This window comes from Myxozyma melibiosi (genome assembly GCF_037950935.1).
Source record: "Myxozyma melibiosi strain Phaff 52-87 chromosome Unknown BZA70scaffold_1, whole genome shotgun sequence".
Classification (NCBI taxonomy): Eukaryota; Fungi; Ascomycota; class Lipomycetes; order Lipomycetales; family Lipomycetaceae; genus Myxozyma; species Myxozyma melibiosi.
In genome coordinates, this window is record NW_027042915.1 from 3104622 (window position 1) to 3116399 (window position 11778).

Sequence of the window (11778 nt, forward strand, 5' to 3'; positions counted from 1 at the left end):
TTTGCCTGCGACCGCACCGTCTGCTGGCGCTGCTCGCTCCGCGCCCCGGAGACGAACTCTGCTCTCGAGTGTCTGCAGTGCGCACACTCGCGGAGAATGATGAGCTGATTTAAAAAACCAAAAGGTGCTGATGTGTCTGTCATTTATAAGAAGCACAAAACTCTGTGACATATGATTCGTTTCTTTTTACCGGTGTTTGCGGGATTTCTTGTCTTTTCTTTTCTGTAATTTCTACTTGTATTTCCTGGTCTGTTCTGGTGCAAAATGCCTTTTGTCTATCTTTGATGTATTTTTACTCTTTGTATCTGCTATGTACTTATTTGTTGTCTGGCTGCTTTTTACAAGCCACCACTGGGTGGTGTTCTGAATGGGATGGGATCTGGGTTTCTGGGCCTGGCGGACGTCTATGTTGTCGTTAAAATGTTCCGTGTGTAATTATCCATAATTCTACTTTTCATCAAACCAAACCACCCCAGCTCCACTCCATATCCCGAAAACAACAGCCGTCGATATCCCAAGTCCCCTCAACGGCGGTGGCTGGTCGGCTGCTTGGATCACGCAGGAGGAATGCGGATCCTCAAAACTTTGTGGGGCACCAAAGTGAAGAAAAAGTCTGTTGCCTCCGTCGTTTCCCGGCCTCGAGCCGATCCCCTCCTTGCCGATTAGAGTTCGTGAGCTTATGTCATCCTTGACTAAGTTTTGTGCAAAACACTTGCGCATTTGTGCAGCGCACCTTGGGAGCACTGAAACTCAAAAAGTCCCAAACAGCAAAAATTCTTTTACGTCGGCGCAAAGGGCAACTGATCTCCTCAAGGGAACCTGTTTGCCTTGCTTATTTTTTCACGTAATTCTGTTGGCCTCGAGCTTTTGTGAAAAATGGTATGTTTAGAAGTTTCTTTCTTTTGATGATTCAGAAACTGGATGTTTGCTAACGGCTTATTTTATGATCTATAGCCTCAGAACGAGTATATCGAAGAACACATCAAGAAGCATGGACGGCGGTTAGATTACGAGGAGCGCAAGTACGTCGACCTTCTCTGTTTATTATCCTGCATAATTGATGGCAAAATGCTAACATCGTTTTCAATTCAGGCGGAAGAAAGAGGCGCGTGAGTCTCACCGTATCTCCAAGGATGCTCAGCGCCTGACCGGTTTCCGAGCCAAGATGTTTGCAAAGAAGAGACATCAGGAGAAGATTGAGATGAAGAAGAAAATCAAGCAGCACGAGAAGTCAAACGTCGCGAACCAGACAAGCACCCCTGACGACCCCGATGGATTGCCGGCTTACTTGCTCGACCGTCAAAACACAAACCAGGCAAAGGCGCTCTCGACTTCCATCAAGCAGAAGCGTATGGAGAAGGCTGCCAAGTTTGCTGTTCCGTTGCCCAAGGTTCGTGGTATTTCTGAGGAGGAGATGTTCAAGGTTATCAAGACCGGAAAGACCAGACGGAAAGGCTGGAAGCGTATGATCACAAAGCACACCTTCGTCGGCGAGGGCTTCACCCGTCGCCCCGTCAAATTCGAGCGGATCATCAGACCTTCTGCCTTGCGTCAAAAGAAAGCAAACGTCACTCACCCTGAACTCGGCGTCACCGTCCATCTCCCGATCCTGTCCGTCAAGAAGAACCCGCAGAACCCGCTCTACACCCAGCTCGGTGTTTTGACCAAGGGAACCATCATCGAAGTCAACGTCAGTGAGTTGGGCTTGGTCACCGCCGGTGGCAAGGTTGTCTGGGGTAAATATGCGCAGGTCACGAATGAGCCTGACCGTGATGGTTGCGTGAATGCCCTTCTATTGGTTTAAATCGGTGGATCGTTCGATGTTTTTGCATTAATGGTATGAAAGACGTTATATATGTTTTTTTCTCGATTGCGATTATGGTATGCTTGGTTTTCTGTTTGCTCGGTTTTCTTTTACAGTTTTGTTTTCTCTCTAAAAAGTGATGGGCGGTTTGTAAACCTTGGTCTTTTATGTTTTCATTAGATCTATCAAATCTCAATATAATATCAACACCATGCGTATATTGTACTTTTACTATAGAAAAACTACTCTCAGTAATGATTATGCCCCGAGTATCGTTCGTTACCAGTACCTCCCGCCTCAGGTCCAAGGTGATATGTATCCTGAAACGCAGCGTCATCGCCAGGTCGTGCACGGCACCAAAACTTTGTAAACTTGTCGTTCGATCCCGTACATAAAATATGACCCATAGGATGGAACTCCATAGACCAGATCGCACTCTCGTGGCCGTACGGAATTGACTGTACGGGTAACACAGTTCGGGCGGTCGGAGCCACGGCTGAGCCTGTGCCTGCGGTTGTACCATTACTGGTCGTGCTGCGGGCAGGTTTGCCGGTCGAAGACTGAGGATCTGTGAGAGACTCAAAAGCGGCCACCGACGATGCAGCGCCGGATTGGTAAGAGTCGAGAAGGTAGAAATGGACGCCACCCGAATAGTCTCCGGTGGCAATAAGCGAGTCGTGGATCGGGTGCCATGCCAGCGTCGTGACGTCCACCGTCGAGCCACGGAGAACCGCAACGTCCCGCATCATTCTGATGTCAAATATACGACATGTTTGGTCGCGAGCGGACGTCGCAAGCAGATCACCCCGCGTCGGTTGGAATTTAGCTCGAGTAACTGTATTTTTGTGGCCGTGGAGAGTGGTCAGGCATTTCCCTGTGCGGGGATCCCAGAGCTTGACCAGATTGTCTTTTGAGCCACTGACAATCAGGCCCTTTGTTGGATGCCAGTCGACGCATTTGACGTCCCAGCCGTGGCCCTGAAGTGAGCGCTCCTCTAATCCTTCATTAAAATTCCAGATCTTAAGAGTACTGTCGTCACTAGCGGTGACGAATTTTGTATCTGTGGGTGAGAATCTAGAGTGATCATTATCAGCGCGGGCCTTTGTAATATCAGTCATATCCTGGAGATACATACGATAAATCTCGAACCGCCTCCCGATGGGCAGCAATCACTTTCACGTTATTCATATTTGGCTGCCAGTACTTAATCAACCCCTCCTGATCTCCAGACAAGAACCAATCGTCATTATGCGACCACTCGCCCGCTCTGATACTCTGGTCGTGCGCCTGCATGATTGTCTCGAAATTGAAGCTCATTCCGTTCCAGAGCGTGAACTCGCCGCTACTGCTCGCTCCTAGTATACGGCGGCCTTCGGGCGTCCAGCGGACAAGATTCACCGGATGGCGCATCTTGTTGACACTTCCATGGACGAATTTTGGAGTCACGCTCGTCAATGGGTTGTAGAGGTAGGCCGATGGGGGGTAGATCTAACGTCGCGAATGATTAATAACAATACTCTAGAAGCAACAGAATCAACAGAAGTAGAATAAAGACATACGTCAACAATGTAATCCTTCCTAGGCCTCACAACGCCGGGCTCCTTCATGTACGGATACACCACCCGTTTATGCTTCCACCTCGCAACTCCTCCGATGTAATCCACCGTTCTCCTGTGTCCCGTTTTTCGTTGGTGTTGCTGCTGCTCGTCATTATCGTAGTTTTGCTGCTGCACCTGTCTCCCTCCTGTCGAGCTGCTGCCTCCACCTAATCTATCGTAGTGTCCCCGCCCACCGCCAGACCGCGAGCTATATGTGTAGCTGCCTGAGGCGGATGACATCGTTCATATACTTTTGATCTTGATTCACTCCTTCTCTATATCATTGCCTTGCTTTCAGATAATATCTAATCTAAGCTCAACCAGAAACCCTCCCGATATATAACTGATGACACTAGACAAACCGCTTCTGCTTTGTATACTAATCTGCTACCTGGATCAGAAAATCTCCCATACGCCCTGATTGTGAACACAGTTTTGCTCAGCTCTTCACCAGGCCTAAAAACCCTAGACCATTTGATTATCTAATGTATTACAGCAGCATAAGTGGATTAGGGCTGCTACTAGCTCATCGCACAGGACTATGGCGCAATCAGTGAATGGGCGACCCCTGAAAAAAATACAGTTGCTCGGCAAATGACTGACTGTCCATGCCATTATGGCGGTCATAGACTTGCTGCTTGCGCGAATGGTCCTGGTGTGTTCCTAGTCGAGCCCCGCGATGCCGAACAGACGTATATATGGACAAAGTATTCCGGTGGCAAAGGGAAGCTCATGCGACTGCGTGGAAGTTCAGACTGAGGAAACAAGTCTCATGATTCTACACACAGACACCAGACACTGGTGGCCTTTCCAGCTCAACATCGATCGCGATTTCGCCATTTGGATAACTTAAAATCAGCAAACTGATATTTAATTTATGAATTGAGCAGACTTGAGTCATGATGGCGCACGGGCGGCCTTGAAAAGCGAATCTCTTTTTCTCCTCGTGCTTTCCCACTTTTTGATTTCGATCTTCACCGTCTCTTTCTCCTCTGCTCTGTCTGCCAGTTACTGATTCTTCGACTGAATACAATGCCTTCCCACTTTGACACACTCCAAATCCACGCAGGGTACTGGCATCTTTTATACGCCAAAGCAAAGAGCTATTTCTAACGTGCCTGTTCGTCTAGCCAAGAGAAGCCTGACTCGGCTACCAACGCTCGCGCTGTTCCGATCTACGCATCAACGGTTAGTTATCACCCTGTTTTATTCCCGTGCTTGTCGACTCAGTCTAACACACATTCTGCAGTCCTTTGTGTTCAACGACTCGGCTCATGGCGCCCGTCTGTTCGGCCTCGAGGAAGCGGGCAACATTTACTCGCGCATCGGAAACCCCACCGTCGCTGTTTTCGAGAACCGAATCGCTGCTCTTGAGGGTGGTGTTGCTGCTGTAGCTGCTAGTTCTGGACAGGCTGCTCAGTTCATGTACGTTTCCACCGTGTTTTTTCCGATCTAGCAAAGATCGGATCTGCGCAAGGTAGTGCGCTTACTGACGTGAATATGCGCAATAGGGCAATCTCCGCATTAGCCGAAGCTGGCGATAACATTGTGTCGACTTCATTTCTCTATGGCGGCACCTACAACCAATTCAAGGTGTACTTCAAGAGAATCGGCATCGAGACTCGCTTCGTCTCGGGCGACAGCGCTGAAGATTTCGACAAGGTGATTGATGCAAAGACAAAGGCAGTGTACGTCGAAAGTATAGGAAACCCAAAGTACAACATTCCCGATCTTGAGAAGATCGCGGCTGTTGCACACAAGCACGGTGTGCCGCTCGTCGTTGATAACACGTTTGGTGCGGGTGGATATTTGATCAACCCAATCAAATATGGTGCTGACATTGTCGTGCACTCTGCGACAAAGTGGATCGGAGGTAAGAATTCATTTTAAAAGGTTTTTTAGTGTTTAGATATTGACTCGAATTGAAATCGGATAGGCCACGGAACTACGATCGGAGGCGTTGTCATTGACGGCGGAAATTTCCCCTGGTCAAAATACCCTGAGCGCTTCCCTCAGTACTCTGAGCCCTCGGCTGGTTATCACGGATTGAAGTTCTCCGAAGCTCTCGGTGACAAGAACGCGTTTGCAGCACAGCTGCGTCTCGAGGTTCTCCGCGACGCAGGCGCGACACTGAACCCTTTTGCAGCATTCTTGCTCTTGCAAGGTCTCGAGACACTCTCGCTGAGAGTCGATCGACATGTCTCGAACGCTCTCGCTCTCGCGCGCTACCTCGAGAAGTCGCCTTACGTTTCGTGGGTCTCGTATCCCGGTCTTGAGAACCACCCTTCGCATGAACTTGCAAAGAAGTACCTCAAGAACGGATTCGGTGCTGTTCTCTCATTCGGTGCCAAGGGAGGCCCTGAGGCAGGCGCTCAGGTCGTCGACTCTCTCAAGTTGGCCTCTAATCTGGCCAACGTGGGTGATCTCAAGACGCTCGTTATCGCGCCATACTTTACCACGCACCAGCAGCTAAGCGAGGAAGAGAAGCTGGAAAGTGGTGTCACAGCTGATCTGATCCGTGTGGCGGTCGGCGCCGAATTTATTGATGACATTATTGCCGATTTCGAGCAGGCGTTCAACGCTGTGGCCGAGACGTCAAAAAACTGAGTTTTGAAGGAGTTTCGGATCCTTTGAGTCATGGTTAAAGTGATGAAGCCACGAATCTCAGCTGATGTGAACCGTTTGTATGTACGATCGTTATAAGAAAAAGCAATAGGAAGCTCGGATGATATCTACAAAGAAAGCCGAGCAGCTCGCGAGCATATACTCGTTTCCGCTCTACGCAGCTAAAATAACGTAGACAAGGCGTGCAGAAAGCTGCGGTGAGCATGCATATAATGTCGCAGATGTAGTAGGGTGCCTGAAGGGGCGTGCATGCCTGCGTGTGGGTCGGTTTGTGTGCTAGTTGCGCCGACTCACCGCGATGCAAACCGGCCGACTCTCCTTCCCAGCACGACTGTTTGCCGCCAAATCCTGCCCGTTGCGTGTGATCAAAAGTCGGAGCACATGCTGTCTATACAATCGCTTATCGCAATCTTTCATTAAAAAGCCTTTGGCCGTCGTGCTCGAGGCTTATCACTGCCCAGCGTGGTCCTATGCGCACAGCGGCGCAGCCCCAGCTAAAAACTCCCTTGCTTCTAGAAGCGCTGGCAGTGATCCACACTAAACCCAAACTGACTAGCGCCGAAGCCAGAATCCGAGAGCGAGAGAGAACAAAAGTCTACAATCAAACCTTAGTTTGCCCATTTTACTGTCAAGCCCATTATAATAGAAGCAGGCTTTGCCTGGAGAGATAGTCCTCCACCTCAATCTTATTTCGCCCTCTTCTTTCTCTTCCGGACCGGTGTGCGGGATCCTGGTGCTTCTACACTGCATCTTGCCGAGTCTGCATTGTCCTTCAGCTTTCTCTGCAGGCTAGCTTTCATATCTCGCCTGTATTCACCCCAGGTATCTGTCGCTGCCGTCGCGATACCGGTGATCTGCTCGCCCGAGTACTAGTAAGTTATTTCGCCGCATCCTTATCGGTTGTTCGATCTTCTCCTTTTCTGTTCGCGCAGTTGTTGACGAAGCAGTAGTTACTCCGCCCGCGTGCAGATCAGCTTTCATAGGTTCCCTCGCTTCAACAATACGCGTCCCCAAAAACGGCGACTCTAGAGGAGACCGACCGTCCCACCTTCGAGGTCATCATACTCGTACGCCCCCCAATCTCTATACAGATCTTTTCATTCTGCTGATTATTTTTTTTCTTGCTGTATAGGGTGCCTCAGGTGGGCCGCTTGAGTTTGGTATATCCGGAAATCTCGTCAAATCCTATGCGCAGCCGTGGATCAAAGACTCGATAGTCGCTATCGACGCCGGCACTTACATGTCTGGCATTCAGAACGCTATCCGATATTCCGACCCTTCTCTGTCCCCTCTTATATCTGGCTTTAGCGGCACCAACGTAAGCGGTCCCTCGCCTGTCTCTCCGTTGTCGTCGTTCCTGTTATCGGCCCCATCCCCCACACAGCCAAAACCTCCCGCGTCTTCACCTGCTCCTCTCGCCTCTTCTTCGCCATCCCCTTCTTTTCCCGGTCCAAACTCGACCTCTGCGCCACAGTATCTCGGTACAGGACTTCTTCCGTACCCGTGCAAACTCACGAATGCAGCCTACGTCGCACGAGAATTGGTCGCCGCCGTCTGTGTCACACACGCGCATCTGGACCATCTAGCGGGCTTTGTCATAAACTCGTCATGTTTTACGGCAGACAACCCAAAAGTACTCGCAGGACTACCCTGGGTGGTTGACTGTATTCTCAAATACATGTTCAATAACGTGATTTGGCCTAATATGACAAACGAAGGCGACGAGCCGATCGGCCTCGTCACTTTGCGAAGACTAGACTGTGCCGCCTCGTCGCAGCACATTCGGACAAACGTCGAAGACACAAAGGCGTACTACGTGAAAGACACTATTATTTCCGAAGAAGAAAATGAAGAAGAAGACGAGGACGCGCCGCCAATTTCGCCGATCGATAACTCGTTCGAAGACGAAGAGCACTACGAAGCCATCGCGAACGGGCTCGAAATCCGCGCGTTCCCAGTCTCGCACGGATGTCTGCATCAGCATGGAGGCGTTTCGCGCGCGTTCGAGTCCTCTGCTTTCTTCATTCGCGATATCGCTTCGGGGAAAGAGATTTTGATGTTTGGTGACGTCGAGCCGGATTCGATCTCGATTGATCCGCGGAATCGGCCGGTGTGGGTTGCTGCTGCGCGCAAGTTTGGAAGAAACAAGCTGTCTGCGATATTCATCGAGTGCTCGTATGCGTCCGTGCAGCCTGAGCACTCGCTCTTTGGTCATCTGTCGCCGACGTTCTTGATCCAGGAGCTCAAGATGTTTGCCAGTCTGTTGAAGTGCGACATGCCCGGTCAGTTGATTGACGACAACACCACTACGACCACTGGTAGCATACACTCACGCCATGGGTCTCGCTCGTTTGACGACTTTACATTTGATCAGGAGCAGACTGTATCCCACACACCGACCGGATACGCATCACCTTCTACAAACGTCCCTTCCGTTCATTTTGCAGCTGACAACCCAAAATACCTATCGACCTCAAACGTGCCTTTAAGCGTTCAACAGCAGCTTCCCAGCAGCAACCAACAGTCACACCAGCTGAGCCACCCGTACAGTTTGCACCCTCATCCCCACTACCATCGCCATTCAAAACACAAGGCCATGCACCAGTACTCGCCCGCTACCTCCCGCCGGGCGTCGTCAGTCAGCGTGAGCAGTATGGGCAGTGGGGGCAGCATACAGTCTCCTTCGTCGACGCCGCTACTGCAGGGCTTTTCTGAGCCGCCGCCAGAATTGGATGCGCCGGTGGTTTATCTGCGGAATCCGCCTACAGCGTCGGCTAACGCGTCCAGTGGCAGCAATGCAAATTACAACAGCAGCAAATTGCAATCGCAAAGACGTACGAGTCTACTGAGCAACCCGCCATTTCGACCAGGAACCTCTCCAGAAGAGTCGACAGTCTCAGAACCGTCTCCACAGCAGCAGCAACAGCGAGGGTCAGCCGCAAGCGATTCACTAGGTCCGTTGGCTGGTCTTATCGTCGTTATCAATCATGTCAAGGGACTGGTTGACGGCGACCAGGTGCTTGCAGCGGGTGGTGGTGAGTTTGTGAATCAGTCCGGATCTGGGCCGCTGTACGCAGAGGACATTATCCTCGCCGAGCTCGAGACCCTCTTGATGGAAGAAGAGGATTTGGCTGGATTGCGCTTTGTGATGGCTCGAACCGGACAAAGTTTGGTATTCTAGGTCTAGGATTCATATGTAATCGAAATATGCTTTGATTTGTTGTACTTCCATAAGGTCAAGGTCAGGGGATCTTTTTTCATCTCTCGTTTGTTGGAGTTTTGCAGTGGCTGCGTTAATTGTACTCATATACCCAGTCCAATTTTTGATTCTATACATCAGCCAAATCTATATGGCGAAAAGTAGCGAGTTACGCTACATGAGATAGCCAGATGTCCTAGTCTTCACAAGCAGGATACAAATACATTATTAGACGCTACTATCAGTCTATCATACAAATCATATTCCCCGTCATAAATTTTAGCTTTTCCCCGTGGTGTTACCGTAGGTCTGTCGCGTATGATGGCGGGGGAGGATGTGCGACGTGCTCGTAATCCGAATCATCGTCGTAAGGATTCGCACTCGAGCTCCTGTAATCACTCATTTCGTACTGCTGAGCTCCGCCGCTGGGTTCGAACGGGTTCGCAGTTGGTGCAGAGTACGGGTTGTTTATTCGTCCGCCGGTGTTGTAGACGCTATACGACCCCGCTCCTCCGTCGACGCGAGAGTCGTAGTCGCTTGCGTTGAACGCGTCGTCTTCCTCTTCAGCTAGCATTGTCGCTCCAGACCTCTGCATCCGGCGACGGCCAAACAGCTTTGTCTTGATCGCGTCGAGGGAGAAGAAGCTTGCGCCGGGAACCGAGCGGCCCCCTGAAGCTTGAGTCTCGACGCCTTCGCGGCGGTAGCTTATAAACAAGCGGACCACGCTGACGGTCGTGATAAAGAGAAGAAGAAGCTGGAAGAGGGAGAACCAGATCACGGCTTTGGTGTGGGAATTTATTGAACTGCAGGAGGCTGTGTGATGTTTTGTGCTGTCGCGGGAGAGAAGCTTTGATGAAGATGAGGACGACGACGACGAATCCGACGAGTCCGAATTCGACTCTTCGCAGCGGACGTAGTCAAAGTATTCGACAGTGACGGCAATAAACCCGCAAAACCAGAGTAGAATTGAGAGACATTCAATCACCAGCACGGCAATAGGATTGTGTAACCGGGGAAGGATCTGGGGTGTTATGCATTGGTAGAGCAGGCCCAGAAAAGTTGCGACGGTCTAGTTTTGAATGGTTAGAATCAGAGACTCGTTAAGCATATAGATATAAAGCAGAACATACCAAGAAGAGAATGAAGCCAAAAATTGGATAGTAATAGTTCGCGACGAGCCACGCTGTCAGTCCGAGAATTATCAGGTTGCAAAGCAGCTGCGCTATTCGCACCGTGAATATCGCTGGTATTGCTTGAAGCTTCTCAACAATATATGCCATAGCGACGTCAAAACTGGCAGTGTATGCGCTATTGAGCTGAGTACTGTTGTATGAGTGAGGACGTGTCAAAATCTATGCGTCCGGTTTAGATCCCACTTCGCGCTGTCCCGATGGCCTGACAACAATGATCTCTGGAGTCAAGGGATAAACAGACCGACCAGCCGGCAACAAACAACAAACGATGAATGCGGCAAACTAGAGTGATCTCCCCAAGCAGCTGTAGAGTAAATCAATGCTGGATATAACGAAGAGCAAGCTGCCTCTCCGTCCTTGCCGTGCTCCGCGTGTTTGGCGTACTCTTGTGGCTGTGTATGCTGTGCCACTCTCGCCTCGGCCCAAGCACACGCGTCATCGGGGCCGAGCAACGCGTGCAGCTGCTTCGTGGCCATCTCATTTCCGTAGATTTCGTGTTAACAGAAGAATACGTTGCAGAAGCAGCTGAGAGGAATGAGGAGATATATCTCTGGCGGCTCGGATTGGGCGGAATGCCGCGTTCGCGAGATATCCGCCAAGCGAGGGGTGTGTGTGTCGTCTATTGAACTGGATCTGTTCAGGATCTTTAAGAATCCGTCGAGCAGATATTCACCCGTTTATATTGATCGGTTGTGATATCCAACGGGTATATCAGACGCTTAAGTTTTAACTATGCCTATGCTATCATCTACCGTGGACACTGCAGCCCTGTCGCTCTGGCACGAGACCGGATCACGCCTATATGGATCCAAGGTCCGAACTTCAGTCTCTGCTGTTCGCTGTTTTCTCGGAGAAATTTCAAGATTCGCTGACTACTCGATGCTTATATGATACCTGCCGTCCTATGAATTGAGCCAGCAGCTAGACTGATCAGACATTGGTCACCAAACTGGCTCTTGATTGGTTTTGATGTAGACGCTCTATCGTAGATATGGAAGAGCTAGGCGGGGGACAATCGTAATTCCGGCTACTAGTGTAGTGATAGTCCTCTATACGTACGGATCCACGCAACAATTTTCCAGACAATTGCCAGTCAGTAAACAGCAACTTAGCAAGAGATTCGATCTCTACATCCACTCGTCTCTGCCCAGCTGATCCTCTATGCGAACATAGTTAAACCTGATCCATATGCTTCAAGCCTTCTTCCTCTCTTCGCTCTCACTACAGGCGCACTGCAGCTCTTCTCAAGCTCCGTCGGATCTCCGCTTTGAGGTTTCCACCCTCGCGGCTCCTCCGCTCGGCGTCAACCTGCGTAGCGTCATGTGCCTCGCCCCGCTGGCAACCGGCATCGTCGCTGCT

General features: G+C 50.4%; 5 protein-coding genes across 5 annotated transcripts; 3 read left to right on the plus strand and 2 right to left on the minus strand.

Annotated features, from left to right (window-relative positions):
- The first annotated feature begins 693 nt into the window (after positions 1–693).
- On the plus strand, positions 694–2016 carry BZA70DRAFT_273326 (ribosome biogenesis protein NSA2). Its single transcript, XM_064911813.1, has 3 exons — positions 694–879; positions 955–1022; positions 1093–2016. The coding sequence occupies exons 1-3, from the start codon at positions 877–879 to the stop codon at positions 1802–1804; spliced, it is 783 nt and encodes a 260-aa protein (XP_064771314.1). The 5' UTR covers positions 694–876; the 3' UTR covers positions 1805–2016.
- Positions 2017–3813, minus strand: BZA70DRAFT_273331 (Pfs2 protein). Its single transcript, XM_064911814.1, has 3 exons — positions 3364–3813; positions 2940–3292; positions 2017–2878 (listed from the first exon to the last, which is right to left on the minus strand). Exons 1-3 carry the CDS (start codon positions 3640–3642, stop codon positions 2053–2055), a joined length of 1458 nt encoding a protein of 485 aa, XP_064771315.1. The 5' UTR covers positions 3643–3813; the 3' UTR covers positions 2017–2052.
- A 532-nt stretch (positions 3814–4345) lies between these two features.
- Positions 4346–6167, plus strand: BZA70DRAFT_43021 (Cys/Met metabolism PLP-dependent enzyme-domain-containing protein). The gene is made up of 5 exons (XM_064915114.1): positions 4346–4472; positions 4533–4590; positions 4652–4827; positions 4914–5275; positions 5339–6167. The coding sequence occupies exons 1-5, from the start codon at positions 4435–4437 to the stop codon at positions 6007–6009; spliced, it is 1305 nt and encodes a 434-aa protein (XP_064771316.1). The 5' UTR covers positions 4346–4434; the 3' UTR covers positions 6010–6167.
- Positions 6168–7038: 871 nt separating this feature from the next.
- Positions 7039–9384, plus strand: BZA70DRAFT_43382 (cAMP phosphodiesterases class-II-domain-containing protein). Its single transcript, XM_064915115.1, has 2 exons — positions 7039–7094; positions 7160–9384. Exon 2 carries the CDS (start codon positions 7268–7270, stop codon positions 9206–9208), a length of 1941 nt encoding a protein of 646 aa, XP_064771317.1. The 5' UTR covers positions 7039–7094; positions 7160–7267; the 3' UTR covers positions 9209–9384.
- Positions 9385–9524: 140 nt separating this feature from the next.
- Positions 9525–10506, minus strand: BZA70DRAFT_287597 (uncharacterized protein; the record flags this gene model as incomplete). Its single annotated transcript, XM_064913966.1, has 2 exons — positions 9525–10295; positions 10357–10506. The coding sequence occupies 2 exons, from the start codon at positions 10504–10506 to the stop codon at positions 9525–9527; spliced, it is 921 nt and encodes a 306-aa protein (XP_064771318.1).
- Between the last annotated feature and the right edge of the window lie 1272 nt (positions 10507–11778).

Coding starts and splice junctions, on each gene's coding strand:
- BZA70DRAFT_273326 (XM_064911813.1), top strand. Junction 1,023..1,092: donor TTAGATTACGAGGAGCGCAA/GTACGTCGACCT, acceptor TTTTCAATTCAG/GCGGAAGAAAGAGGCGCGTG.
- BZA70DRAFT_273331 (XM_064911814.1), bottom strand. CDS start 3,642: ATGTCATCCGCCTCAGGCAGCTACACATATAGCTCGCGGTCTGGCGGT. Junction 3,293..3,363: donor GGAAGGATTACATTGTTGAC/GTATGTCTTTAT, acceptor TCGCGACGTTAG/ATCTACCCCCCATCGGCCTA. Junction 2,879..2,939: donor GAGGCGGTTCGAGATTTATC/GTATGTATCTCC, acceptor TGATCACTCTAG/ATTCTCACCCACAGATACAA.
- BZA70DRAFT_43021 (XM_064915114.1), top strand. CDS start 4,435: ATGCCTTCCCACTTTGACACACTCCAAATCCACGCAGG. Junction 4,473..4,532: donor ACACTCCAAATCCACGCAGG/GTACTGGCATCT, acceptor CTGTTCGTCTAG/CCAAGAGAAGCCTGACTCGG. Junction 4,591..4,651: donor TTCCGATCTACGCATCAACG/GTTAGTTATCAC, acceptor CACATTCTGCAG/TCCTTTGTGTTCAACGACTC.
- BZA70DRAFT_43382 (XM_064915115.1), top strand. CDS start 7,268: ATGTCTGGCATTCAGAACGCTATCCGATATTCCGACCCTTCTCTGTCC.